The sequence below is a fragment of the Amblyraja radiata genome, chromosome 38 (genome assembly GCF_010909765.2).
Source record: "Amblyraja radiata isolate CabotCenter1 chromosome 38, sAmbRad1.1.pri, whole genome shotgun sequence".
NCBI lineage: Eukaryota > Metazoa > Chordata > Chondrichthyes > Rajiformes > Rajidae > Amblyraja > Amblyraja radiata.
In genome coordinates, this window is record NC_045993.1 from 9071659 (window position 1) to 9099420 (window position 27762).

Consider the following 27762-nt stretch of genomic DNA (forward strand, 5'->3'; position numbering starts at 1 on the left):
TATATATATTTCAATACTAGATAATAACACAATATTAATATAATTATACAAAAGTCAAGTCAAGAGGTTTTATTGTCATATGTCCCAGATAGGACAATGAAATTCTTGCTTGCTGCAGTACAACAGAATATGTAACCATAGTACATAACGGGAGAATATATATATTTCAATACTAGATAATAACACAGTATATTAATATAATGATGCCATTGTATTATATTAATATTACCATTGAATTAATACTATAATATGATATATTTATGTCATACTAAATACTGAACAATCAGGGTAATTTGCAATAAAGGTTTATATTGTTGCAATGGAATTATTTTGCATGGATTATTTTGCATTTGCATTATTATGGATGTGTTGCCCCCTGCATCCATTCTGATGGCGAATCGCCTTTCCTCCACCTCCCTGTCCCATCACTGGCCGCGTGCCTGGCAGTGTGCGCGTCCCCGCGGCGGCCCAGGCGCGCTCCCGAGGCCCAGGCGCGCCCCCGAGGCCCATGCGCGCCCCCGCGGCTGGGAGAAGAGGCTGGAGGAAGATGGAGACTGCAGCAGGAGCAGCAACAGCAGCAGCAACAGCAGCTTATGGAGCCGGCAAGGCTGGCGGAGCCTTCGACCCCTTCACCTTCATCAGGCAGCCGCAGACCATCGTCAGGGCTGTCAGCTGGGTGAGTGAGGGAGGGGGTGAGTGAGGGGAGGGGGGGACTGACAGGGGTTTAGGACAGAGAAATGGGGGGGGGGGGAGGAGGAGGAGGTTAAATTAAGATGGGGAAGAGATTGGATTAAATCAGGCTGGAGGCTGTGGGAATTCAGATCAGCCTGGGACGAGGACTGTGGGTGACATCAGACACAGGCCAGGGGTTAAACCAGACTAGATTGTGGGCAGGGGGGGTGAATGCAGGTGAGGTGGCTGGGGAAATTGGAAAGGGTGTTAACACAGGCTAGGCTGTGGGAGAGGGATTAATGCAGGGTTAGGGTATAGGAGAGGGGTTGATGCAGGGTTAGGGTACAGGAGAGGGGTTGATGCAGGGTTAGGGTACAGGAGAGGGATTAATGCAGGGTTAGGGTATAGGAGAGGGATTAATGCAGGGTTAGGGTACAGGAGAGGGATTAATGCAGGGTTAGGGTACAGGAGAGGGATTAATGCAGGGTTAGGGTACAGGAGAGGGATTAATGCAAGGTTAGGGTACAGGAGAGGGATTAATGCAGGGTTAGGGTACAGCAGAGGGATTAATGCTGGGTTAGGGTACAGGAGAGGGATTAATGCTGGGTTAGGGTACAGGAGAGGGATTAATGCAGGGTTAGGGTACAGGAGAGGGATTAATGCAGGGTTAGGGTACAGGAGAGGGATTAATGCTGGGTTATGGTACAGGAGAGGGATTAATGCTGGGTTAGGGTACAGGAGAGGGATTAATGCAGGGTTAGGGTACAGGAGAGGGATTAATGCAGGGTTAGGGTACAGGAGAGGGATTAATGCTGGGTTAGGGTCTAGGAGAGGGGTTGATGCTGGGGTCAGGGTCCATGAGAGGGGTTGATGCAAGGGTCAGGGTGCAGGGGAGGGGGTTAATAGGGTTAGAGTGTACAAGAGGGGTTCATTCAGTTTAGGGGGTAGGAGAGGGCTTAATGCAGGTGAGGTAGATGGGAAAATGGTTTGTGGGCAAGGGTGTTAAGGATAGGCTGTGGGAGAGGGGGTTGATACAGGGTTGGGGTATAGGAGGGGTTAATGCAGGGTTCAGCTGTGGGAAAGGGGGTTGAGTGCAGGATGCACGGCAAAAGGGGAGGGGTTAATGCAGGGTTAGGGGATAGGAGAGGGGTGATGGATGGGTCAGTTGTCGGAGAAGGGGTTATTCCAATGTAGGTTGTTCGTGAGGGGTAGGCTGTTGGAGAGGGGCTTCATGTGAAAGAGAGAGCTAATGTGAGTAGTTTGTGGGAGAGGAGGTACATTTGGGGTGGATTCTTAAAGAAGGGGGTTATTGCAAGGCAAGATCTGGGAGAGCGGTTAATGAGGGATTGGTTGTTGTAGAGGGGGTTAATGAAGGATGAGTCAGAGGGTGGTGAATCTGTGGAATTCATTGCCACGGACAGCTGTGTGGAGCCCAAGTCATTGGGTATTTTTAAGGCGGAGGTTGACAAAGATTCTTGATCGGTACGGGTGTCAGGGGTTATGTGGAGAAGGCAGGAGAATGGGGTTGAGAGGGAAAGATGGATCAACCGTGATTGAATTGCGGAATAGACTTGATGGGCCGAATGGACTAATTCTGCTCCTATGACTTGTGAAATGATAGGGTTGTGACAGGGGAGGTTAATAGGTTGCAGGAGTGGGGGTAATACAGGGGTGGGTTGTAGGTGAGGATATTTAGTGTGGGGTAGATTGTGGGAGAGAGGGGGGAGGGGGGGGGGGAATAATGTGGGGTTAGGCTGTGAATGAAGGATTACCAGGGGCCAGGCCTGTGGGACAAGATGGAGGTTAACGTGACTGTGGTAAGGAGTGGGGGAGGGAGAGGGGTTAATGTAGGGAATGGGCGGGGGGGGGGGGAAGGGGGTGGTTAGTAAAGACTGCCTGAGGGAGGGAGGGCGGGGTAGTTGAATGAGACAGCGAGCAGTGGTTAAGATGGTCTGTGTGGGGGAATTTAAATGAGTTTGACTGGTGGTGAGGGGAGCTGCCTGCCGTGCATTGGGCTGCCCAGACAAGGAGGGGGTCAGGGGAACGGCAGCTTGTTGAAGGGCGAGTTCGACCTGTTTACGAACGAGTGCTGGGTTTGCCAGATAGTGGGAGGAGAGGGGCAATGTCACCTCACCGTGAATGCAGATAAGACGCCAGTTTGACAGGGAGTTGTGCAAAATGTCCTGATAATTTGGTGTTCTGTGTTAATTAAGAATCAGTACATGCCTGGCGTGCCCCCCCCCCCCCCACCGCGCTGCTAATGTGTGTCATACACCACGGCAATCTGCTGGATTGCAATTAACACAGTTTGTTGACCTTGTTTGTACAACATGTAACGTAGAACAGTACAGCACAGGAACAGGTCCTTTAGCACTCTTCCCGTACTAAACACGATTGCAAATTAACCTGATCCCTTGTACCTGCACATGAACCGTATCCCAGTGCATGTCAGTGCCTAGCTAAAAAGGCTCCTAAACACCACTGTCGTATCTGCTTCCACCACCACCACCCTCCACTGTCAGCCCACAGAAACATAGAAAATAGGTGCAGGAGGAGGCCATTCGGCCCTTCGAGCCAGCACCGCCATTCATTGTAATCATGGCTGATCGTCCCCAATCAATAACCCGTGCCTGCCTTCTACCCATATCCCTTGATTCCACTGGCCCCTAGAGCTCTATCTAACTCTCTCTTAAATCCATCCAGTGATTTGGCCTCCACTGCCCTCTGTGGCAGGGAATTCCACAAATTCACAACTCTCTGGGGTGAAAACGTTTTTTCTCACCTCAGTCTTAAATGGCCTCCCCCTTATTCTAAGACTGTGTGGCCCCTGGTTCTGGACTCGCCCAACATTGGGACCATTTTTCCTGCATCGAGCTTGTTCAGTCCTTTTATAGTGTTATATGTTTCTATAAGATATCCCCTCATCCTTCTAAACTGCAGTGAATACAAGGGTTTCGGCCCGAAACGTCGCCTATTTCCTTCGCTCCATAGATGCTGCTGCACCCGCTGAGTTTCCCCAGCAATTTTGTGTACCTGTGAATACAAGCCTAGTCTTTTCAATCTTTCCTCATATGACAGTCCCGCCATCCCAGGGATCAATCTCGTGAACCTACGCTGCACTGCCTCAATCACAAGGATGTCCTTCCTCAAATGAGCCAGTTTCAGACACCCATCGCTTTCTATGTGTGAAAAAAAAAGCCTGCCCTGTATATCCTCTTCAACCAATGCCCTCTAGTCCTTGACATTTTCACTCTATGGGGGAAACAGTTCATATGTTCTAGGGGCATGATTATGACACTCTGCCCGTCATTCAATCGTGGCTTCTACTCTGCCATTCAATCATGGCTGATCTATCTTTCCCTCTGGACCCCTGACATAACCCATGATCCTGACTGTTCGTTGTATCTGTGCCTCTCATAGTTTTATAAACTTCCATCAGGTTGTCCCTCAGCCTGCAGAGCTCCAGAGAAAAAACATTCCCTAGTTTGTCCAACCTCTCCTCGTAGCGGATACCATCGAATCCAGGGAGCATTCGAGTGAATCTCTTCTGCACCGTCTCCAAAGCCGCCATATCCTTCCTGTAATTCAGCAGCACAATGTAATCCTGCATGCAATACTCCAAATCCTGGGCGGAAATCCTGGGGGGGGATAGGTGGGACACGTCCCCCCCCCCCCCCCCCCATGCTTTGTGTGGTGGGGACAATCCCCCCCCCCCCCCCCACATGTTTTGTAATCCGGACTTTATCAGATGCTTTCTAAGGGCTGAATCGGCCCGTTCACGGGGCCTTTCAGTGCCCGACGCGGTTAAAATCAAACTGCTGCATTGAGGCGATCGAGGCTCCCGATGTTGAAGCCCCCGCCGGGCGATGAAAGCCCCCGTGAACGGGCCGATTCAAGCCCCACGATTCTGGGCGGACGAAGCTGCTGTTGCTGGAGTTCGGAGTCGGTCCACCAAACAGGTCAGCCCCCGATGTTACCGCCCACAGGGCCCACGGCCGAAGCCTCGCGTGTGTGTGCATGCGCGCGCGCGCAGCAGCCAATAAATTGTGTCCCCACCATGTTTTGATAGCGATACCAAAGTTTTATACAGCTGTAACTCTTGTATTCGATGCCCCGACTTGTGAAGGCAAGCATCCCGGGCGGCATGGTGGCGTAGCAGTAGAGCTAATGCCTTCTAGTTGCAGAGACCCGGGTTCGATCCTGACTACAGGTGCAGTCTGTATGGAGTTTGTGCGTTCTCCCTGTGACCGCGTGAGTTCTTCTCCGGGTGCCCCGGTTTCTCACCACATTCCAAAATGTACAAGTCTGAAGGACAATTGGCTTCGCCCATTCCTTCGCTCCAGAGGGAAGCTGCCTCACCCTCTGAGTTACTCCAGCATTTTGTGTCTACCTTCGATTTAAACCAGCATCTGCAGTTCTTTCTTACACAGATTTGAGTTGGTCTTGGAATAATTTTTGGAATGGACTATGTGAGCCGAAAGGCCTGTTCCAGTGCTGTACTGTTCTATGTTAGTCTGTGGCATCATTCTCACTGTCTCTCTGTCTCTCTGTTACATATATTGAGTGATGGGGATTAGTCATAATGGCAGGGAGTCATGATGGTGACTTGGACATGACTTCATAGCTGAGTGTCTGTGTCTTGGAAATCCAATATTCCTCTTGTGGATTTTGAGTCCACCACTCACTAACCATTACAAAATTAAAGCAAACTGACTTGAATCCCTACATCAGGAATCAAGAGTAATTATACCTCTTCCTAATAGCAGGAGTGAAATAAGAGCGTGGCCAGGGCATTGTGTCGCTGATTATGCTGGCTGTCCTTTTTGAGGCAGCGATTCCTTGCTATTGAGGGAGTGCAGCGTAGGTTTACAAGGTTAATTCCTGGGATGGCGGGACTGTCGTATGCTGAGAGAATGGAGCAGGTGGGCTTGTACACTCTGGAGTTTAGAAGGATGAGAGGTGATCTCATTGAAACATATAAGATTGTTAAGGGCTTTGACTCGCTACAGGCAGGAAACATGTTCCCGATGTTGGGGGAGTCCAGAACCAGGGGCCACAGTTTAAGAATAAGGGGTAAGCCATTTAGAACGGAGACGAGGAAACACTTTTTCTCACAGAGAGTGGTGAGTCTGTGGAATTCTCTGCCTCAGAGTGAGGGCGGTGGAGGCAGGTTCTCTGGATACTTTCAAGAGAGAGCTAGATAGAGCTCTTAGAAATAGCTGAGTCAGGGGATATGGGGAGAAGGCAGGAACGGGGTACTGATTGGGGATGATCAGCCATGATCACATTGAATGGCGTTGCTGGCTCGAAGGGACAAATGGCCTACTCCTGCACCTATTGTCCTGCAGATAGACACAAAATGCTGGAGCAACTCTGTTGGACAGGCAGCGTGTCTGGATAGAAGGAATGGGTGATGTTTCAGGTTGAGACCCCTTTGATGGTGGGAAGGTCAGTATCTGTGATGGACCGGGCAGTGTTCGCCAGTTTTTGCAATCCTCTTGGTTCCTGGGCATTCGAGTTGGCCGTGATGCAAAAGCAGTCAATGTGTTCACTACATTGTACACCTGTACACCTCTCACTATAGACCTTTACACATCCTCCATCCCCCTCCCCTTTCCCAACACCGCCACTTTTTGTGATGGGATTGCGTTATCTCGGGCGTGGATGTTGGCGGAGTTGGGCAGGGACCTGTTCCTGCCCAAACACTGCTTCAACTGCGTGCATTCAATCCCGGCCTCTGGTGCTCTCTTCGTGGAGTTTGCACGCGTTCCTTGTGACTGCGTGAGTCATGGTTCCCTCAGGGTGCTCCACTTCCCCTCACATCCCAAAGGTGTACGGGTTGGCAGGTTAGCTAGCTGCTGTGAATTACCCTGAGAGTGTTGGCGTGCGGGAGACTATGGAAGGAGTTGATGTGAAGTTGGAGAGAATGAAATGGGATTAGTTTAAATGAGTAATCTGATGGTTAGAATGGACTATGTGGGCTGAAGGGCCTGTCCCTGTACATTCCACAATTAAACATAATGCGATAACATGTCTGTGGTACAAGAGGTGGTCTTCCCCTTCCCAGTTCTCCCACTAGTCTTACTGTCTCCGACTACATTCTATCTTTGTCCTGCTCAATCCCCTGACATCAGTCTGAAAAAGGGTCTCGACCTGAAACGCCTCCCATTCCTTCTCTCCAGAGATGCTGCCTCACCTGCTGAGTTCCTCCAGCATTTTGTACCTACCTTCGATTCACACCAGCATCTGCTGTTCTTTCTTACACAAGAGGTGGTCAGTAATGTGTTTAAGAAGGAACTGAAGATGCTGGAAAATCGAAGGTAGACAAAAGTGCTGGAGAAACTCAGCGGGTGCAGCAGCATCTATGGAGCGAAGGAAAAAGGCAACGTTTCGGGCGGAAGTCAGTAATGTTCTGTTGCCGAGATAGGATTAGGGCTGTGCAGGTCAGCTCGAGAACCTGATGGTTGCAGGAAAATAGCTGTTCCTGAACCTGGTGGTGTGGGACTTTGGGCTTCTGTCCCTCCTGGCCTGAGGCAGCGATGAAGAGGGCATGTGCCCCGTTGAAGCAGTGCGTCATGTAGATGCTTTCAATGGTGGGGAGGGCTGTACCCTTGATGGGACGGGTACACTCCACAGCCTCTTGCGTTCCTGTGTGTTGATTGGAATTGCCATACAACCCTGATGCAACCCGTCAGGAGACTTCCCACAGTGCGTCTGCAGAAGTTTGTTCCAGTATTCTTGGAGGTGTCAAATCTCTTTAAACTTCAAAGAAGTTCGCAGGTGATCGGAATACAAGCTGAACTAAGAGGAGAGTCGGTCCACAGAGAATCGAGGAAAATGGGGAGTAAAAGAGTAGATAATGGTGAATCTCTGGAACTCTCTGCCACAGAGGGTAGTTGAGGCCAGTTCATTGGCTATATTTAAGAGGGAGTTAGATGTGGCCCTTGTGGCTAAGGGGATCAGGGGATATGGAGAGAAGGCAGGTACGGGATACTGAGTTGGATGATCAGCCATGATCATATTGAATGGCGGTGCAGGCTCGAAGGGCCGAATGGCCTACTCCTGCACCTAATTTCTATGTTTCTATGTTTCTATAAACCAGTTTTTTAGTGACGGTAAGAGCTGGCATCTCTTAAAAAGTTAAACGTCATTATTTTGTTTTCTGGTCCAGATTTAGACAGGTACATGGATAGTGCAGGAAGGAACAGCAGCAGATGCTGGTTTAAACTGAAAATAGACACAAAAAGCTGGAGTAACTCAGCGAGTCAGACAAGTCTTTGAATCGTGTGTTGTTGATGTCCCTACTATTTTTTTTTTTCCTTTATTTTTTATTTTATTTTATTTTTTTAATTCTGCTGCCTATGTTTTGTAATCTGCTTATTAAATTCTGTAAGGCATCCTTGAGAGTCTTTGAAAGTCACCCATAAGTATAATGGTAATAATTTATTTAAAAAAAAAACATCTCTGGAGAAAAGGAATAGGTGACGTTTCGGGACGAGACCCTTCTTCAGAGAAGGATCTCCACCGGAAATGTTACCTATTCCATTTAGAGTCATAGAGTGATACAGTGTTGAAACAGGCCCTTCAGCCCAGCTTGCCCACGCCGGCCAACAATGTCCCAGCTATACTAGTCCCACCTGCCTGCACTTGGTCCATATCCCTCCAAACCTGTCCTATCCATGTACCTGTCTAACTGTTTCTTAAATGATGGGATAGTCCCAGCCTCAACTGCCTCCTCTGGCAGCTTGTTCAAAGCACCCACCACCCTTTGTGTGAAAAAGTTACCCCTCGGATTCCTATTAAATCTTTTCCCCTTCACCTTGAACCTATGTCCTCTGGTCCTCGATTCCCCTTCTCTGGGCAAGAGACTCTGTGCATCTACCCGATCTATTCCCCTCATGATTTTGTATACCTCTATAAGATCAACCCTCATCCTCCTGCGCTCTAAGGAATAGAGACCCAGCCTACTCAACCTCTCCCTCTAGTTCATGCCCTCTAGTCCTGGCAACATCCTTCTAAATATTTTCTGAACCCTTTCAAGCTTGACAATATCTTTCCTATAACATGGTGCCCAAAACTGAACACAATATTCTGAATGCGATCTCACCAACGTCTTATACAACTGCAACATGATATCCCAACTTCTATACTCAATACTCTGACTGATGATGGCCAATGTGCCAAAAGCCTTTTTGACCACCCTCTCTACCCACGACTCCATCTTCAAGGAACCATGCACCTGCACTCCTAGATCCCTCTGTTCTACAACACTCCCCAGAGGCCTACCATTTACTGTGCAAGTCCTGCCCTTGTTCGACATCCCAAAATGCAACACCTCACACTTCTCTGTATTAAATTCCATCAACCATTCCTCAGCCCACCTGGCCAATCGATCCCGATCCTGCTGCAATCTTTCACAACCATCTTCACTATCTGCAAAACCACTCACTTTTGTATCATTTCTCCAGAGATGCTGTCTGACCCGCTGAGTTATTCCAGCATTTTGTGTCTATCTTAGGTACATGGATTGGACAGGTTTAGTGGGATGTGGGCCAAATGCAGGCAGGTGGGACTAGTGTAGATGGGACATGTTGGTCGGTGTGGGCAAGCTGGGCCGAAGGGCCTGTTTCCACACTGTTTAGTTTATTACCACGTGTACTGAGGTACAGTGAAAAATCTTTTTTGTTGCGTGCTAACCAGTCAGCAGAAAGACAATACATGATTACAATCGATCCATTTACAGTGTATTGATACATGATAAGGGAATAACGTTTAGTGCTGGAAATTGCGAGGGTCCTCAATAAGGTAGAAAATAATTCAGCACTGTTCTCTGGTTGTGATAGGGTCTATGCTGTATGACTCTATGTGACACGAATGTTTATTGATCGTGAGTGCTGGGATTCTTTTTGTGTACAAATAATGCACTGAGTTAAGCAATGAATGCTTTGGCCTCCGAAATGTAAATCAAATGGCCATATTCCATGAAATGTATTGATATTCCCATTACAATAAAAGGAAAATGTTTCACAAGTGAATAGATAGTAAGTAGGTTATGATTGGTGTAATGTGATGCATCATTACAATAGACAATAGGTGCAGGAATAGGCCATTTGGCCCTTCGAGCCAGCACCACCATTCAATGTGATCGTGGCTGATCATCCCCAATCAGTACCCCGTTCCTGCCTTCTCCCCATATCCCCTGACCCCGCTAATTTTAAGAGCCCTATCTAGTTCTCTTTTGAAAGCATCCAGAGAACCTGCCTCCACTGCCCTCTGAGGCAGAGAATTCCACAGACTCACAACCCTCTGTGAGAAAAAGTCTCCGTTCTAAATGGCTTACCCCTTATTCTTAAACTGTGTGGCCCCTGGTTCTGGTCTCCCCCAACATCGGGAACATGTTTCCTGCCTCCAACGTGTCAAAGCCCTTAACAATCTTATATGTCATCTTTTTCAAATTCTCTTGCATTTTGTTTAAAAGCCAATTAATTTCATCAAAAGGAATTATCACATTGGTTGATTATTTTGTTGAGAGATACAGCACAGAAACGGGTCCTTCGGCCCATCGAGTCGGTGCCGACTAATCTTCACCCATACACTAGTTCTATGTTATCCCAATTTTGCACCCGACATTCTCGGGGTAATTTTACAGAAGGCAATTAACCTACAAACCCGCATGTCTTTGGCAAGTGGGTGGACACCAGAGAATATTCGGAGAAGACCCACGCGGTCACAGGGTTGAATGTGCAAACTCCTCACAGGCAGCACCCACGAGGCCAGGATCGAACCTGGGTATCTGACACTGTAAGGCGTGATCGAGATGCAGTCATGTTAGATCAGATGAGAATATTAATCGAGTCTAGGTTCGCATCTTTACGATGAACTTGCCCTTTGCATTGCCTTTGGTTGTGAAAAGAAGAAATCAAGGATGCAAGGTTATACAGGCCCTTCGGCCCACCGAGTCCTCGCCCACCAGCGATCTCTGAACACTAACTCTGTCCTACACACACTAGGGACAATTTACAATCACCCTGTACACTCGTTCTACCCTACACTCCAGGAACAATTTACAGAAGCCAATGAACCTACAAGCCTGCGCGCATTTGGAAGGTGGGCGGCACCTGGAGGAAACGCACGCGGTCACAGGGGGAACGTGCAAACTCCACACGGGCAGCACCCGAGGCCAGGATCGAACCGGGGTCTACCAGCTGCTCAGTGTGGAATCTTGAGGGGGAATGGAGAACAGTTTGCAATGCAGATATTCTCTAGGACATTCAGTGGCTGTTTGTTTCTCTAATATTTATTGATGTTTTCCCTCACTGTTCCCCGGCTGTGTTTTTGCCCTTGTGGACAAATCACTATCATTTTCTTATCACAGTTGATGGGTACCATTGCTCAGGAAGCTCGCCAAGTGGGTACCGATGTCGGAACCACTGCAGGGGGAGCAACATTTTCTGTGTTAAGCAGTCACCATATCCCTTATTGTTTAATTGAAAGGGTTTTAACCTAATTTTCAAGAGCGTCCGATGTTCATATTGGTTGCGTGCTTGCCGATAAGCTTTACTTTAGACTTCAGAAATACAGCGCAGAAACAGGCTCTTCGGCTCATCAAGTCCGAACCGACCATGGGTTTTCTCCGGGTGCTCCGGTTTCCTCCCACATCCCAAAGGCGTGCAGGTTTGTTAGGTTAATTGGCCATTCTGCAAATTGTGTAGGGAGTGGACAAGAAAGTGGGCTACCATAGAACTAGTGTGGACGGGTAATCGATGGTTGGCCTGGTGTATCTCCAAACTAAACTAGATACTTGTCCAACCTGTGTCATTTGAAGGGAAAACTGTTAAAATATTGAAAAAAATATTGAATGTTCTTGTGAGAAAGTAAATGTAACCCAACTGTGCATCTCATAGAAACTGGATAGGTCTGGATAGAGTGGATGTGGAGAGGATGTTTCCACTAGTGGGAGAGTCTAGGACCAGAGACAATAGACAATAGGTGCAGGAGTAGGCCCTTTGAGCCTGCACCGCCATTCAATATGATCATGGTTGATCATCCAACTCAGTATCTCATCGAAGATAAACACAAAATGCCGCAGTAACTCAGCGGGACAGGCAGCATCGTCAGACTGAAGAAGGGTCTCGACCCAAAACGTCACCCGTTCCGTCTCTCCAGAGGTGCTGCCTGTCCCGCTGAGTTACTGCGGCATTTTGTGTCTACCTTCGATTGAAACCAGCATCTGCACACTGAATATCTCATCGGATGCTCGGTGGTGGCTGGGTTGGTATATAGCAGATATTACATCAGTGTCACCTCAGTGTTAAAGCTAAGTGGTTGTGATCCTTTCCAGTTAATCACCTCAAACAGCGCTCACTTCCCTGTGCCAGACTTGTTACTGCCAATTACAAATGATCCCGGGGATGATTGGGTTAACGTACGATGACCGTTTGACGGCGCTGGGCCTGTACACGCTGGAGTTTAGAAGGATAAGGGGGGAACCTCATTGAAACTTACCGAATAGTGAAAGGCCTGGATAGAGTGGATGCGGAGAGGATGTTTCCACTAGTGGGAGAGTCTAGGACCAGAGACAATAGACAATAGGTGCAGGAGTAGGCCATTCGGCCCTTCGAGCCAGCACCGCCACTCAATGTGATCATGGCTGATCATCCCCAATCAGTATCCCGTTCCTGCCTTCTCCCCATATCCCCACAGCCTCGGAATAAAAGGACATACCTTTTGAAAGAAGATGAGGAGGAATTTTATTAGTCAGAGGGTGGTGACCTGTGGAATTCATTGCTACAGATGACTGTGGAGGCCAAGTAATTAAGTATTTTTTAAATGGAGATGGACGCTTGATTAGTACGGGTGTCAAAGGTTATTGGGAGAAGGTAGAAGAATAGACAATAGGTGCAGGAGTAGGCCATTCGGCCCTTTGAGCCAGCACCGCCATTCAATGTGATTATGGCTGACACATTGGGTTGAGATGGAAAGATAGATCAGCCATGATTGAATGGCAGAGTAGACTTGATGGACCAAAGGGCCGAATTCTGCTCCTATGACTTATTAATATCCCTAGTTAAAATAACTCCAGAAGCCAGGCATTTGTAATTGGTAATCATTATGCTCTGTGATATTCAGTAGTTCATCTGACTGGTAGCAAAGGGAACACTTCCTTCTATTTCAGTCAATTGTGGAGTCAGTGCTTAAGAAACCCACTTGGCGAGCGTGTGCATGTGTGTGATTGTGTGCATGCATGCGCATGCATGTGTGTGATTGTGTGCGTGCATGCGCATGCATGTGTGTTCGTGTATATGCGTATGTGTGTGATTGTGTGCGTGCGTGTGCATGTGTGTGTGTGTGTATGTGTGTGTGTGTGTATATGTGTATGTGTGTGATTGTGTGCGTGCATGCGCATGCATGTGTGTTCGTGTGTGTGTATATGCGTATGTGTGTGATTGTGTGTGTGCGTGCGTGTGCATGTGTGTGTATATGTGTATGTGTGATTGTGCACGTGCGTGCGTGTTCATGTGTGTGTTCGTGTGTGTGTGTGATTGTGTGCGTGTGCATGTGTGTGTTCTTGTATGTGTGTATGTGTGTGATTGTGCGTGTGCATGTGTGTGTTCGTGTGTGTATGTGTATGTGTGTGATTGTGCGTGTGCGTGTGCATGTGTGTGTTCGTGTATGTGTGTATGTGTGTGATTGCGTGCGTGTGCATGTGTGTGTTCGTGTGTGTGCGTCTGCAATGCCTGAGCTGGCTCTTTAAAAGTGCTCTTTAATTAATCACGCTCTCCCTAGTTCCCTTTTGGGAGTTGCAGTCGAGTTTATTTGAGCTGTCTTTGCAGGCAGCTCATTCACAACAACTCGCCACTTTAAAATAAAGCCCTCTGCCTCGGAGCTAAAAGGCAGTTGTTATTCAGATTAAAATGGGTGATCACACACACACACACACACTGGAGTTGCAAGACTGTTGCAGGGGAAAAAAATAATTGACTGATTATCTGCAGAAATACAAGCCTGTTGTGTATAGGGTGACTGGTCAATACATACTGCAAGATCCTCCATTGCAAGGTTTTGACATGTGGCAGGGTGGCGCAGCAGTAGAGTTGCTGCCTTACAGCGCCAGGGACCCGGGCTCGTTCCTGACTATGGGTGCTTGTCTGCTTCACAGTTTGTACAGTCTCCCTGCGACCATGTGGGTTTCCTCCGGGTGCTCCGGTTTCCTCCCACACTCCGAAGACGTGCAGGTTTGTAGGTTAATAGGCTCCTGCTGTAAAATGATCCCTAGTGTGTAGGTGAGAACTAATGTACAGGGATTGCTGGTCGGTGTGGACTTGGTGGGTCAAACTAAGCTAAGGCGTTAAACTGGATTTTGGGTGAAATGCAAATTGAGTTGAGAATCTGCATGCTCTCGGGGGGGGGGGGGGGGGGCGGGGGAGGGGGGGGGGGGGGGGGGTAGAAGAGCTTGTTTTCTCATCCAATATTTGATTAAATGGAGTTTGAAGGGCAACCCCGTCCCTGATCAATTAAAAAATTGGACCTGTCCGGAGATATTTCTCACAATGTAATTTCAGGAGGAACAGTGTTGGGAAGGAACTGCAGATGCTGGTTTATACCACAGATAGACACAACGTGCTGGAGTAACTCAGCCGGCCAGGCAGCATCTCTGGAGAAAAAAGAATGGGTGACGTTTCGGATGGGGACCCATCTTCAGCTAGTCTGAAGGAGGGTGTCCCAACCCGAAACATCACTGACAATATTCAGAGCTTGGTTTTGGAGCTGAATGGTATTGAGGGCTTTTATTGGTCTTTCGTCCCATCGAACGTGCAGAAGGTGACATATTGAAGGATAGTCAATCAGAGACTGGTCTCTGTGCACCACTCATTTAAAAGGGAAAGAACTGCAGATGCTGGTTTAAATTGAAGAGAGACACAAAATGCTGGAGTAACTCAGCGGGTCAGGCAACATCTCTGGAGAGAAGAAATGGGTGACGTTTCGGTGACGAGTCCCTTCTTCAGACTCATTTAAATGTGTTTTAACTTCATTTATATTATTTATTTATATTTGTCATAATGAAGAAACAAGGAACTGCAGATGCTGGCTTATAACAAAGATAGGCACAAAGTGCTGGAGTAACTAGGCGGGTCAGGCAGCATCTCTGGAGAAAAAGGATGGGCGATGTTTCAGGGTGTGAAGAAGGGCCCCAACCCGAAATGTCTTCTTGAAATGTTTTTCTTCAGAGATGCTGCCCGACCCACTGAGTTACTCCAGCACTTTGTATCTATCTTTGTTGTAAACCAGCATCTGCAGTTCTTTGTTTCTTCATTATGACAAATAGACTCGGCTTGTACTCACTAGAATTTAGAAGATTGAGGGGGGATCTTATAGAAACTTACAAAATTCTTAAGGGGTTGGACAGGCTAGATGCAGGAAGATTGTTCCCGATGTTGGGGAAGTCCAGAACAAGGGGTCACAGTTTAAGGATAAGAGGGAAATCTTTTAGGACCGAGAGGAGGAAAACATTTTTCACACAGAGAGTGGTGAATCTCTGGAATTCTCTGCCACAGAAGGTAGTTGAGGCCAGTTCATTGGCTATATTTAAGAGGGAGTTAGATGTGGCCCTTGTGGCTAAAGGGATCAGGGAGTATGGAGAGAAGGCAGGTACAGGATCCTGAGTTGGATGATCAGCCATGATCATATTGAATGGCGGTGCAGGCTCGAAGGGCCGAATGGCCTACTCCTGCACCTATTTTCTATGTTTCTATAAATAAAGTTAAAACACATTAAATGAGTCTGAACAAGGGTCTCGAACCGAAATGTCAACCATTTTAGTTTAGTTTAGAGATACAGCGCGGAAACAGGCCCTTTGACCCACCGGGTCCGCGCCGACCAGCGATCCCCGCACACTAACCATCCTCCACCCACTAGGGACAATTTTTATATTTTTACCGAGCCAATTAAACCTACAAACCTGTATATCTTTGGGTTGTGGGAGGAAACCGAAGATCTCGGAGAACACACTGGGAGAAAGTACAAACTCCGTACAGACAGCACCCGTAGTCGGGATCGAACCCGGGTCTCCGGCGCTGCATTCGCTGTGAGGCGGCAACTCGACCGCTGCGCCACCTTGACCGCCCAAAAACTCACCACCCCAGATGGGACTCGAACCCACAATCCCTGGCTTAGGAGGCCAGTGCCTTATCCATTAGGCCACTGGGGCTGTACATACTCTTTGTGTTTTTCTTTGGTATCAACTGTGTGTGTGAATAAGTTTTTTTTGTTAAATAGCCTGTCAGTGTGTCATGACCAGTGATGCGATCATTGTGATCCTCATTTCCAGTGCATCTGTCATGACCTTTGTTCATTGCTGAGCTGTGTACTGATGGATCATGGAGTTGTTAGGCTCACCCATCGAGTACCACAGCTGCTCAGTGCTAAAACATCCCAGTACTTTGATCCCAGCAGTGTAGGTAACAAGAATGCATGAGTCAAGGTGTCTGAGGTTTTGGTATGGGTAAATGAAGTGTGTAAGAAAGAACTGCAGATGCTGGTTTAAATCAAAGGTAGACACAAAATGCTGGAGTAACTCAGTGGGTGAGTCGGCATCTCTGGAGAGAAGGAATGGGCGGCGTTTCGGGTCTGAAGAAGGATCCCGACCCGAAACGTCACCCATTCCTTCTCTCCGGTAAATGCAGGGTGACAGATATATTTCTGCAGCACCAGGGGCTATTGTGGATTTGTTTCTTTGTGTGTCAGAGTCTATGAATAATCTGAAGAGTCTGAAGAAGGTCCCGACCCGAAACGTCACCAATCCATGTCCTCCAGAGATGCTGCCTGACCCGCTAAGTTACTCCAGTACTTTCTTTCTCCTTAACCTGAATCCAGCTATCACTTGTCTGGGAAGGAACTGCAGATGCTGGTTTAAACCCAAGGGTTCTATATAATAATAATAATAATAATAATATAAGAATAAACTTTATTACGGACTCGAGGTCCAGACAAGGGGCAACATTACATTAAAAAATGCATTGCATATTAAAAAAATATCGTAAAGTACATATAAAATCTTAGTATATCACTTATAAAAGCATCATAAATTATATTTTAAAAAAACAAAACGCAATACATAAGTTAAAAATCCAGATTAAAAGAATGATCAATGTCCTACAACGAGACAACGATACCAGTGTCTCCACAGCTGGGATTCGTAGCGTGTAGTGCTAAACCTTATGTTTGACAAGGCCACAATAAGCACATTTTTAGTCATTTATCCTGTAAATGAATATATCTCTCCATATCACCGTTTATATCTCACGTCTCCCTTTCCCTGACTCTCAATCTGAAGAAGGGTCTCGGACTGAAACGTCACCCATTCCTTTTCTCCAGAGATGCTGCCCGACCCGCTGAGTTACTCCAGCTTTTTGTGTCTATTCCCAGCTTTCATTTGCCAGGCTTTGTCCCACCCCGCACTTCTTTCCCAGCTTTTTACTATAATCAGTCTGAAGAAGGATCTCGACCTGAAATGTCGCCTGTCCATTCCTTCCGCAGATGCCCCAGGGAGTCACACAAGTGGCAAAGGGTTCTTGGTTTAAGGATAGTTGCAAATATTACCGAATATGACACTAGTACTAGTTCTTCAGTTTAGAGATACAGCACAGAAACAGTCCCTTCAGCCCACCGAGTCCACACCGACCAGCGATCACCCGTACACTAGTTCTATCCTACACGCTAGGGACCATTTACAGAAGCCAATTGACCTAGAAACCTGCACCATCTTCAGAATGTGGCAGGAAACCAGAGCACCCGGAGAAAACCCACCTGGTCACAGGGAGAACGTACATACTCCGTCGAGACAGCGCCCGTAGTCAGGATCGAACCAGGCCTCTGGCGTATATTTTATTCTGAATACGGTTTATTAGTTATCCACAGATGCTGCCTGACCCGCTAAGTTACTCCAGAACTTTGTTAGGATTTATGGGGAGAAGGCAGGAGAATGGGGCGGGAGGGAAAGATAGAATGTCAATGTAGACTTGATGGGCCAAATGGCCTAACGCTGCTTCTATCTCTAAAGACCTGATCACCTAATGTTTTAGTCCAGTTGTTGCTGAGCCAGTCTTTTACTAAGGTGTTTTATGACATTTTGCTGGGTGCTCCATGCTATTTTTGTACATGAAGCCAGGATCATGTTTGCTTTTTGACCATTTCTGCAACTTGCCCCTGCTGCATTCAGCAGTATAGTCAGTGTCCTTGCCTCTCATCTCCCTTCCTCTAGTTTTCTTTCCCCCCCCTCCTCCCTATCATTCTCTCTGCTCCTCTCGAGTGTGTGTGAGCGTATATGTGCACGCTCGTGTTTGTGTGTATTTCTTTCCGTTAAAGGTCATTGGAGGATTAAAGTCCTCGATGGAATGAAATGGAGAGATACGGGGAGGAGCTTAACGTGGATGGCGAGAGGGAAAATGGGGAGAGAGAGTGAGAGTGAGTGAGTGTAGGATGTAACTGCAGATGCTGATTTAAACCAAAGATAGACACAAAAAGCTTGAGTTAAACCCCTGTCCCACGGTACGAGTTCATTCCAAGAGCTCTCTCTCCTGAGTTTGCCCTGATTCGAACTCGGAGATTTACGGCAATGGCCGCTCGTCGGAACTCGGGGCTCTCGTGGACATTTTTCAACATGTTGTAAAATATTCACGAGTCTTCCCGTGCTTACCTGCCGTTAGCGAGTCTTCCCGAGTACCTGCCGTTAGCGTTACGAGCCGCTAAGAGACGTCCCCGAGCTCCGACGTACCCGCTACGTTCATTCTCCGTGCTTGCCACGAGTTTGATTTTTTTAAAACTCGGGAGAGCTCTTGGAATGAACTCGTACCGTGGGACAGGGCTATAACTCAGCGGGTGAGAGAGCATCTCTGGAGAGAAGGAATAGGTGACATTTCGGGTCGAGACTCTTCTTCAGACCGAGAGCCAGGGGACAGGGAAAGGAGAGATATAGACAGCGATGTAGAGAGATACAGAGTGCTGTCCTCATTTATTTAACTGGAGTGAGATTCACAACTTTAGTTGAAAATTGTAGCTTGGGTGCTGTCTGTGTGGAGTTTGTACGTTCACCCCGTGACCTGCCTGGGTTTTCTCTGAGATCTTCGGTTTCCTCCCACACTCCACAAGGACGTACAGTACAGGTTTGTAGGTTAATTGGCTTGGTGTAAATGTAAAATTGTCCCTAGTGTGTGTAGGGTAGTGTTAGTGTGCGGGGATCGCTGGACGGCATGGATTCGGTGGGCCGAAGGGCCTGTTTTCGCGCTGTATCTCTAAACTAAACGACCCCACTTTTGCTCCGATCTGGATTTGAATTCGGGACTCCCACAGGAGATAGTAAGTACCGAGCTTCTCACCACCATTCTGCTGCCGAGGGCAATTAGGGATGGGCAATAAATGGCATCCTTCCCAGTGACCTCCATATAACGTGGTTAAATCAATGGGATGACTCTTCCCTCAGGAATTCCCCACCACTTCCACCGTGCAAAATCTCCAGCCCTTTCATTGCTCCCCTCGTGCTCGCTCCATGTCTCCCAGCGCCCTCTGGAGAACAAAGGGGCAACAGTGCAGCCAAATTAGTGCGGGTATTTATAGATACCGCCTGAGATTCACGTGGGACTGGCCCTCTGGCCCTAACGTGTGTGTGTGTGTGTGTGTGTGACTGACAAAACAGCATTGAGGCAAGTCCCACATGAGTTCTTCATGTGACCGGCCCTTGTCCTTTGTGTCAGGCACCAGGCGATAACATCTCTGGCCTGCAAACAGTGCAAGCTGAGCTTACAACTCAAGGTAGACGACTCTCTTGATTTTGCACACCTCTATTAGATCACCCCTCATCCTCCTGGGCTCCAAGGAGTAAAGTCCCAGCCTGCTTAACCCTCGAGTCCTGGCAACATCCTTGTAACATTCTCTGTACCCTCTCTAGCTTGACAACATCTTTCCCATAAACACGGTGACCCAATCTGAACACAATATTCTAAATGTGGCCTCACCAACATCTTATATAATAATAATAATAATAATAATAATGTTTTGTTTATAGGAACAGTGCATATTAATGAACATTTGCATGTAAATATGCGAGATTGTAGCCATATTGCAGCATGACCTCCCAACTTCTATAGTCAGTATTCTGACTGATGAAGGCCAATGTGCCGGAAGCCATTTTGGCCACCATGTCAACCTGTGATTGAGGTATGGAGTGGAAGTGCTCAAGCATCATGTTGTAACTATTCATGACATTTGTGAGGCCACACATGGAATATTGTTCCATACCTATCCCTTTTCTCCAGAGATGCTGCCTCTGGGATTAGCACAGATAGGCTTCTTGGTCGGCAAGGCCAAGTCTGGCCACAAAGAGCATGTTCCCATGCTATGCGACACTGAGTTTTGATGACAAAGTAGGAACTTTTTTTGCTTTGCCTATCCTATCCATTTTTTAAACGATGTAACGCTGTGTAATGTCGGTACGGGTTTTGTACGGTTCTGGGAATCCCCTTCTGAACATCTTCAGCTCTCTTTTGAGTTGTGAATCTGTGGAATTCTCTGCCTCAAGAAGGCAGTGGAGTCCAATTCTCTGGATGCTTTCAAGAGAGAGTCAGATAGGGCTTTTAAAGATGGCGGAGTCAGGGGATATGGGGAGAAGGCAGGAACGGGGTACTGATTGTGGATGATCGGCCATGATCACAGTGAATGGCGGTGCTGGCTCGAAGGGCTGAATGGCCTACTCCTGCACCTATTGTCTATTCTCCATTTTGATGGCCCCTAAGCATTTCTGCTTTCACTGCAATGAGCCAGAGAGACAGAGAGAGACAGAGAGAGACAGAGAGAGACAGAGAGATACAGAGAGATACAGAGAGATACAGAGAGAGACAGAGAGAGAATAGATAGAGAATAGATAGAGTGAGAGAGAGGTGGACAGAGAGAGAGAAAGAGCCAGAGAGACAGACAAAGAGAGAGAGTATTGGTCTGTCCAACATATATTGGTCAACATACCCCTGAGCATCAGCTTATATTTTTCCAGGCGTCTGACTGTGAGGTATCTTTGGATTTTTAAAAATATTAAATGCTTCAGAAATGCAAGATGATGGAAATAATATGAATTCTAATCTCTCTCTCATTCTTTCCACCCTGCCTGCCTCATTCTCGTATGCACAAATTCTCTCTGATCCTATGTTGCACTCTTGATGTGCTCTCCTCCTGGCTCACCCTCATACTCCCACCATCTCCCCGTCTCCCTCCAATTCTCTCGCTCAACCTCTCTCTCTCCCTTCTACCTGGCTCTCTCTCGTCTTTCTCTCTTTTCCTCACTCTTGATCTATCTCTCATTTTCTCTGGCTCTCTTAATGTCTTTCTCTGTGTGTTTGCCTCTCTCTCTCTATCTCTGGTTCTGTGTGAGTGACATGCTCTCTATGACATGCTCACTCATTCTCTCTTCCCCTGGCTGTCCGACTTTCTCTCTCTCTCTCTCTCTCTCTCTCTCTCTCTCTCTCTCTCTCTCTCTCTATCTCTCTATCTATCTATTATCTCTCTCACTCGCCCTGTCCATCTCTCTCTCTCTCTCTCTGGCTCTTTCTATCTCTCTGTCCACCCCCCTCTCTCTCTCTCTCTCTCTCTCTATCTATTCTCTCTCACTCTCTGGCTCTCTCTTTCTCTCTGTCTATCTATCTATTCTCTCTCTCACTCTCTCTCTCTCTCTCCCTGTCCATCTCTCCATCTGGCTCCTATCTCTCTGTCCACCTCTCACTCGCTCTCGCTCTATCTATCTATCTATCTATCTATCTATCTATCTATCTATCTATCTATCTATCTATCTATCTATCTATTCTCTCTCTCACTCTCTGTCTGTCTCTCTGGCTCTTTCTCTCTCTTTGCCCACTTCTCCCTCTCTCTCTCTGTCCGTCTCTCCCTCTACAGATTTTCTCGATCGTTGTGTTTGGATCGATCATCAACGAGGGGTATGTGAACCGTCCTAACGAGATCGAGGAGCACTGCATCTTCAACCGGAACGCTAGCGCCTGTAACTACGGCATCACCATCGGCGCGCTGGCCTTCTTCGGCTGCCTGGCCTTCCTCACCCTCGACGCCTACTTCCCGCAGATCAGCAGCGTCAAGGACCGCAAGAAAGCCGTCTTGGGGGACATCGGATTTTCGGGTGAGTGCCGGGTGGGAGGGGGGAGGTCGGATCTTCGGTAAACATAGAAACATAGAAAATAGGTGCAGGAGTAGAGGCCATTCGGTCCTTCGAGCCTGCACCGCCATTCAATATGATCATGGCTGATCATCCAACTCAGTATCCCGTACCTGCCTTCTCTCCATACCACCTGACCCCTTTAGCCACAAGGGCCGCATCTAACTCCCTCTTAAATATAGCCAATGAACTATGGCCTCAACTACCTTCTGTGGCAGAGAATTCCACAGATTCACCACTCTCTGTGTGAATTTTTTTTTTCTCATCTCGGTCCTAAAGGATTTCCCCCTTATCCTTAAGCTGTGACCCCTTGTCCTGGACTTCCCCAACATCGGGAATAATCTTCCTGCATCTAGCCTGTCCAACCCCATAAGAATTTTGTAAGTTTCTATAAGATCCCCTCTCAATCTTCTAAACTCCTAAAAACGATGGGCGTCAGGTGACAGTTTCTCTTTGTTTTTCCTCTCCTTCACCCCCCCCCCCCCCTCTCTCCCCGTAGCCTGCTGGTCCTTCCTGTGGTTCGTCAGCTTCTGTTTCCTCACCAACCAGTGGCAGGTGACCAACCTGGCGGAGGACAACCCGCTGAAGGAAGGGGCGGACGCGGCTCGTGCTGCCATCACCTTCTCCTTCTTCTCAATCTTCACCTGGGTGAGTACTGGACCCACTGCCCTTCCTTACCAAAGCCCCTGGAGTGGGTTGCTCCTGCTTTCCTCCCTCTGCCCCTCAAGCCCGAGGTCAGAACCCAACTCTACACACTTGGTCATCTCCTCTTGCCTGTTGTAGAAACATAGAAAATAGGTGCAGGAGTAGGCCATTCGGCCCTTCGAGCCAGCACCGCCATTCAATATGATCATGGCTGATCATCCAACTCAGTATCCTGTACCTGCCTTCTCTCCATACCCCCTGATCCCTTTAGCCACAAGGGCCACATCTAACTCCCTCTTAAATATAGCCAATGAACTGGCCTCAACTACCTTCTGTGGCAGAGAGTTCCAGAGATTCACCACTCTTTGTGTAAAAATTCTTTTTCTCTTCTCGGTCCTAAAAGATTTCCCCCTTATCCTTAAACTGTGACCCCTTGTTCTGGACTCCCCCAACATCGGGAACAATCTTCTTGCATCTAGCCTGTCCAACCCCTTAAGAATTTTGTACGTTTCTATAAGATTATATTAGATTAGATATTTAGATGCACTTTTCCGCCCTCAATCTTCAAAATTCTAGCGAGTACAAGCCGAGTCTATCCAGTGTTTCTTCATATGAAAGTCCTGCCATCCCAGGAATCAGTCTGGTGAACCTTCTCTGCACTCCCTCTATGGCAATAATGTCCTTCCTCAGATTTGGAGACCAAAACTGTACGCAATACTCCAGGTGTGGTTTCACCAAGACCCTGTACAACTGCAGTAGAACCTCCCTGCTCCTATACTCAAATCCTTTTGCTATGTGTAGATGGCAGCTGCTGACTGTACCAGCCCCACAAGAGTCCCAAAGCTCTGTTCGTAAGTCGAGAGTATTTTACTCTCATATGTCCCGACATGGAACGATTTAAATTCACACCAGCAGCAGCACAACAGATATGTAAACATGCATCTGTCGACTGTAGAGTTTAGAGCTACAGCATGGAAACAGGCCCTTCAGCCCAACTTGCCCATGCTGACCAACATGTCCCATCTACACCAGTCCCACCTTGCCTGTGTTTGGCTCGTATCCCTCTGAACTGGAGATACAGCGCCAAACCAGGCCCTTCGGCCCACCGAGTCCTGCCTGACCAGTGATCACCCCCGTACACTAGCACAATCCCACACACTAGAGACATTTTACAACTGTTACTTGTGGGCGGAGCACCGAGGCAAATTCCTTGTATGTGAATACTTGGCCAATAAACTTACTTACTTACTTACTTGTACCAAAGCCGATTAACCTACAAAACCTGCCCGTCTTTGGAGGGTGGGAGGAAGCCAGAGCTCCCGGATAAAAACCCACTCGCTCACAGGGAGAACGTACAAACTCCGGGATCGAACCTGGGTCCCTGGGGCTGTGAGGCAGCTCTAGCCACTGTGGTTGGGTGGCGAGGACGTGGCAGGGGCTGGGTGCTGGCTGGTTGCCTCCGTGTCAGTGCCCAGCGAGGGGACACGCTGTGGGTGGCCCGGCTCGACGTGGCTCCCTGTCTCACCCACATTCCCGTTACAGGGCTACCAGGTACTGCTTGCGATGGATCACTTGAAGGACATCACCTTCTCTGAGGAATACAATAAACTGTTCCCAGCACAGCTTGCCTAACCGCTGCCCCTACACTCTGTCTCTACCCCCCCCCCCCCCCCCCCCCCCCCCCCCAGCTCTCACTCACCCTATTATTACCTTCAGGACTCAGTGTGTGTGAGTTCATAAGGAGCAGAATTAGGCCATTCGGCCCATCAACTCTACTTCCCCATTCAATCATGGCTGATCTATCTTTCCCTCTTAACCCCATTCTCCTCCCCACAGCCCCTGACACCCACACTTCCTGGTCTGAAGAAGGGTTTCGGCCCGAAACGTTGCCTATTTCCTTCGCTCCATAGATGCTGCCGCACCCGCTGAGTTTCTCCAGCATTTTTGTCAACCCCACACTAAACCCTTTCATCTCCAGTCTCTGGGATGTGACCAGCAGAATCAGGCCATTCGGCCCATTGAGCCTGCTCCGCCATTAGATCATGGCTGATCGATCTACTTTTCCCTCTCAACCCCATTCTCTCCTGCTTTCTCCCCATAACCTTTGTCCGATGCCCTTACTAATCAAGAACCTGTCAATCTCCGCCTTATACCCAATGGCCTGGCCTCCACTGCTAACTGTGGCAATAAATTCCACAGATTCACCGTCTCGCCTCCATTTTAAGGGGACGTCCTTTAATCTGAGGGTGCGTCCAATGGTCCTAGACTCTCCCACTACTGGAAACATTCCGTCTTGGGCCTGTTTGAGGATTACTTTAGCCAACTCCTGTCCCACAGCCTTCACTCCTCTCTCAGTCAACATGTAGGTTCAAGTCTAGCGGCTCAGCGCAGTGCTGAGGGAGTTGTTGGAGAATCTATCTCCGGGATGAGAGGTTGAATCTCCCAAGGCTGGGGGTATATAAGATCCAATGGGCGAGGCCTCAGTGTCCTGGTGTCAACATTTATTTAAAACAAAATCGAGAAGAACAACAGTCTGACTTCACCACCGTGCTGTGTCAGGAGGAACTTGCCGCACACAAAATGGCTGCCAACTCAGCGGGACAGGCAGCATCTCTGGAGAGAGGAGGGGAAGAATGGATGATGTTTCGGTTCGAGACCCTTCTTCACACTGACGTTTCGGGGCGAGAGGCTGAAGAAACGTTTCCCATTCCTTCTCTCCAGAGATGCTGCCTGTCCCGCTGAGTTAAAGCCCTGTCCCGCTGTACGAGTTCATTCTAAGAGTTCTCCCGAGTTTGCCCTGATTCGAACTCGGAGATTTACGGTAATGGCCGCTCGTGGGTACTCGGGGCTCACGTGGACATTTTTCAACATGTTGAAAAATCTTCACGAGCTTACCGCGTTTCCCGAGTACCTGCCGTTAGCGTTACGGGCCGCTAAGAGACGTCCCCAAGCTCCGAATGTACATTCTACGTGCTTCCACGAGTTTGATTTTTTTTTTTTAAACTCAGGAGAACTCTTGAATGAACTCGTACAGTGGGACAGGGCTATTACTCCAGCGTTTTGTGTCTATCAGAGGCGTTTAGGGATGGCAATAGAGTTTGAGGATCAGGCAACCGATACACAGATTAATGTGGGAATGAGGGAGTTGAATGAATTTCAGGTTGATGAAGAGACCAAGATTGGAGGTGAACAGGTGGCTTACCCCTTGGGGTGACTCCTATATGGTCGTGAGTAGTCGCCCAAAGAGTCCTGCCTTTTTCTGGTCGTCGCTGGATTTTCAACATGTTGAAAATGTTCGGCGACCTGCTGCGGCTATGACGGGTGCCGGCAGTCACCGGAAAAAAAATTGCATAGGTGAGACGGGTCTATTAGTGTGATCGCTGGTCGTTGTGGACTGGGAAGTCCAAAGGGCCTCTTTCCACGCTATATCTCCAAACTAAACATTATCGCGGTACAATGAGGGTGCCTCTCATTAGAAACACAGTTTGCAAAGACTACAAACTTGGCCCATATCACTCTCCCTTCATCTCCTCTCTGCTTCACTGTACAGTGGGCTGCAGGTTCTGTGCCCTCGTGAGTTGAGGAGATTTTGCCAGGTTAATCTCTGGTGATGCAGTTACTCGCTGAGGCCCGGCATAACCTCTCTGCACCTGTGTGTGTGTGTGTGTGTGTGTGATCTTCACGGCAAATGCCATAAGTCTTCTTGCTGGAGTGTACCGCAACACCTTGTCGTCTGGCTTCTCAAACTGCTTAATATGTTAACGAGAAACTCTGGTCTAACTTGCAATGTGCTTTGCTCGCGAGTTTTATGTTTTAACATTTTGTGCAAATTAACAACACTAACGGCAGTGTCCTTCCCCCTCGCTCGCTCTGTCTTTCCTGCAATCTCCCCTCCCTGCCCATCCCATCCTCTCCCTGTCTCCCCCCCTTCCCCACCACTGTCTCAACCCTTCCCTCTCTCCTCTCTCCATCTCCTCCCTGTTCTTCCCCTCTCTCCTCCCTCCCTCCATCTCCCCCCTCTCTTCCCTCCACCGCCTCCCTCCCCATTGTTCTCCCTCCCTCCACCCCTCCCTGTCCTCCCTCCCCCCCCTCTACCCCCTCCCCTCTGTCCTACCCCACCAACGTCTCTTCCCCCCCACCCCCACACCTTGCCACCTCTTCTCTTCTCATCTCTGCTTCCTCCTCTCTGTCTCCCTCTCCCATCTCTGCCTCTCTTCCCGCTGTCTCCCCCACCCCACTGCCTCTTGCCCCCCCCCCCCCCCCCCCCCCCCCCCCCCCCCCCCCCCCCGGTTGAGCAGGCAGGCCAAGCGTTCCTTGGCTACCAGCGGTACCGCCTGGGAGCCGACTCAGCGCTCTTCTCCCAGGACTACACCGACCCGAACCAGGACACCTCGGTGCCCTATGCCTCCGGCGACGAGATGGAACCGCCCGGGTCCTACCAGCAGCCGCTGTCGGGCGGCGCCTACACCAGCGGAGCCGACGGCTACCAGTCGCAGGGCTACTGAGCGGGAGGGGGGCCGAGGCTGCCCCCAACCCCCACCACCCATCCCCCAGTGGGGCAGCTACACACTTTACTGGGCAACTCTGCATCCCAGCCCGAGGCGGCTTGTGGCCATCAGCGTGTCTCAAGTAGACCCAGGCAGGTAGTCCTCATCTCCTCGTGGATCAGTCACGGACCTCAGAGAGTCAACAAACCCCTGGGCTCTCGACCGCTTGATTGTACCTGGTACAACTGATCAGTGGTGGGTGGGAGACATATGACAATTATATTTATATGTATGTATGTATATGTACCCATACATATACCCATACATACACATATACATGCATACATACAATTAAACACACATACATGTAGACACACGTATACATGAGTAGGAACTGCAGATGCTGGTTTAAACCGAAGATAAGACACAAAAAGCTGGAGTAACTCAGCGAGTCAGGCAGCATCTTTGGAGAGAAGGAATGGGTGACATTTCAGGTCGAGTCCCTACTTCAGAAGACAGTAGGAAGAAGGGTCTCGACGCAAAACGTCACCCATTCCTTCGTTCCAGAGATGCTGCCTGTCCTGCTGAGTTACTCCAGCGTGTTTGTGTCTATACACATGTACATATGTGTTTGTGTAGGTATGTGCGTGTATATAATGTGTGTGTGTGTGTGTATATATATATATTATATATGTATGTGTGTGTGTGTGTGTAGGAAGGAACTGCAGATGCTCCAGAATTTTGTGTGTA

General features: G+C 48.5%; 1 protein-coding gene and 1 non-coding gene across 3 annotated transcripts; one reads left to right on the plus strand and one right to left on the minus strand.

The window, feature by feature from the left end:
• Window positions 1-471: 471 nt before the first annotated feature.
• syngr1 (synaptogyrin 1) lies at window positions 472-27412 on the plus strand. 2 transcript variants are annotated; one of them, XM_033013234.1, is made up of 4 exons: window positions 472-676; window positions 21607-21844; window positions 22380-22528; window positions 26824-27412. In XM_033013234.1, exons 1-4 carry the CDS (start codon window positions 509-511, stop codon window positions 27028-27030), a joined length of 762 nt encoding a protein of 253 aa, XP_032869125.1. In that variant the 5' UTR covers window positions 472-508; the 3' UTR covers window positions 27031-27412. The 2 variants fall into 2 exon arrangements, with proteins under 2 accessions (XP_032869125.1, XP_032869126.1); XM_033013235.1 differs by lacking the exon at window positions 26824-27412 and adding an exon at window positions 24068-24201.
• Window positions 15808-15880, minus strand: trnar-ccu. The gene has a single exon. It is a non-coding gene; the product is annotated as a tRNA-Arg (tRNA).
• Window positions 27413-27762: the final 350 nt, after the last annotated feature.

What these genes read in the sequence shown, in the direction of transcription:
- syngr1 (XM_033013234.1), top strand. Translation starts at nt 509, where the DNA reads ATGCGCGCCCCCGCGGCTGGGAGAAGAGGCTGGAGGAAGATGGAGACT. An exon ending in GGGGGACATCGGATTTTCGG is followed by an intron (nt 21,845 to 22,379) that starts GTGAGTGCCGGG and finishes CTCTCCCCGTAG; the next exon opens with CCTGCTGGTCCTTCCTGTGG. An exon ending in TCTTCTCAATCTTCACCTGG is followed by an intron (nt 22,529 to 26,823) that starts GTGAGTACTGGA and finishes CCGGTTGAGCAG; the next exon opens with GCAGGCCAAGCGTTCCTTGG.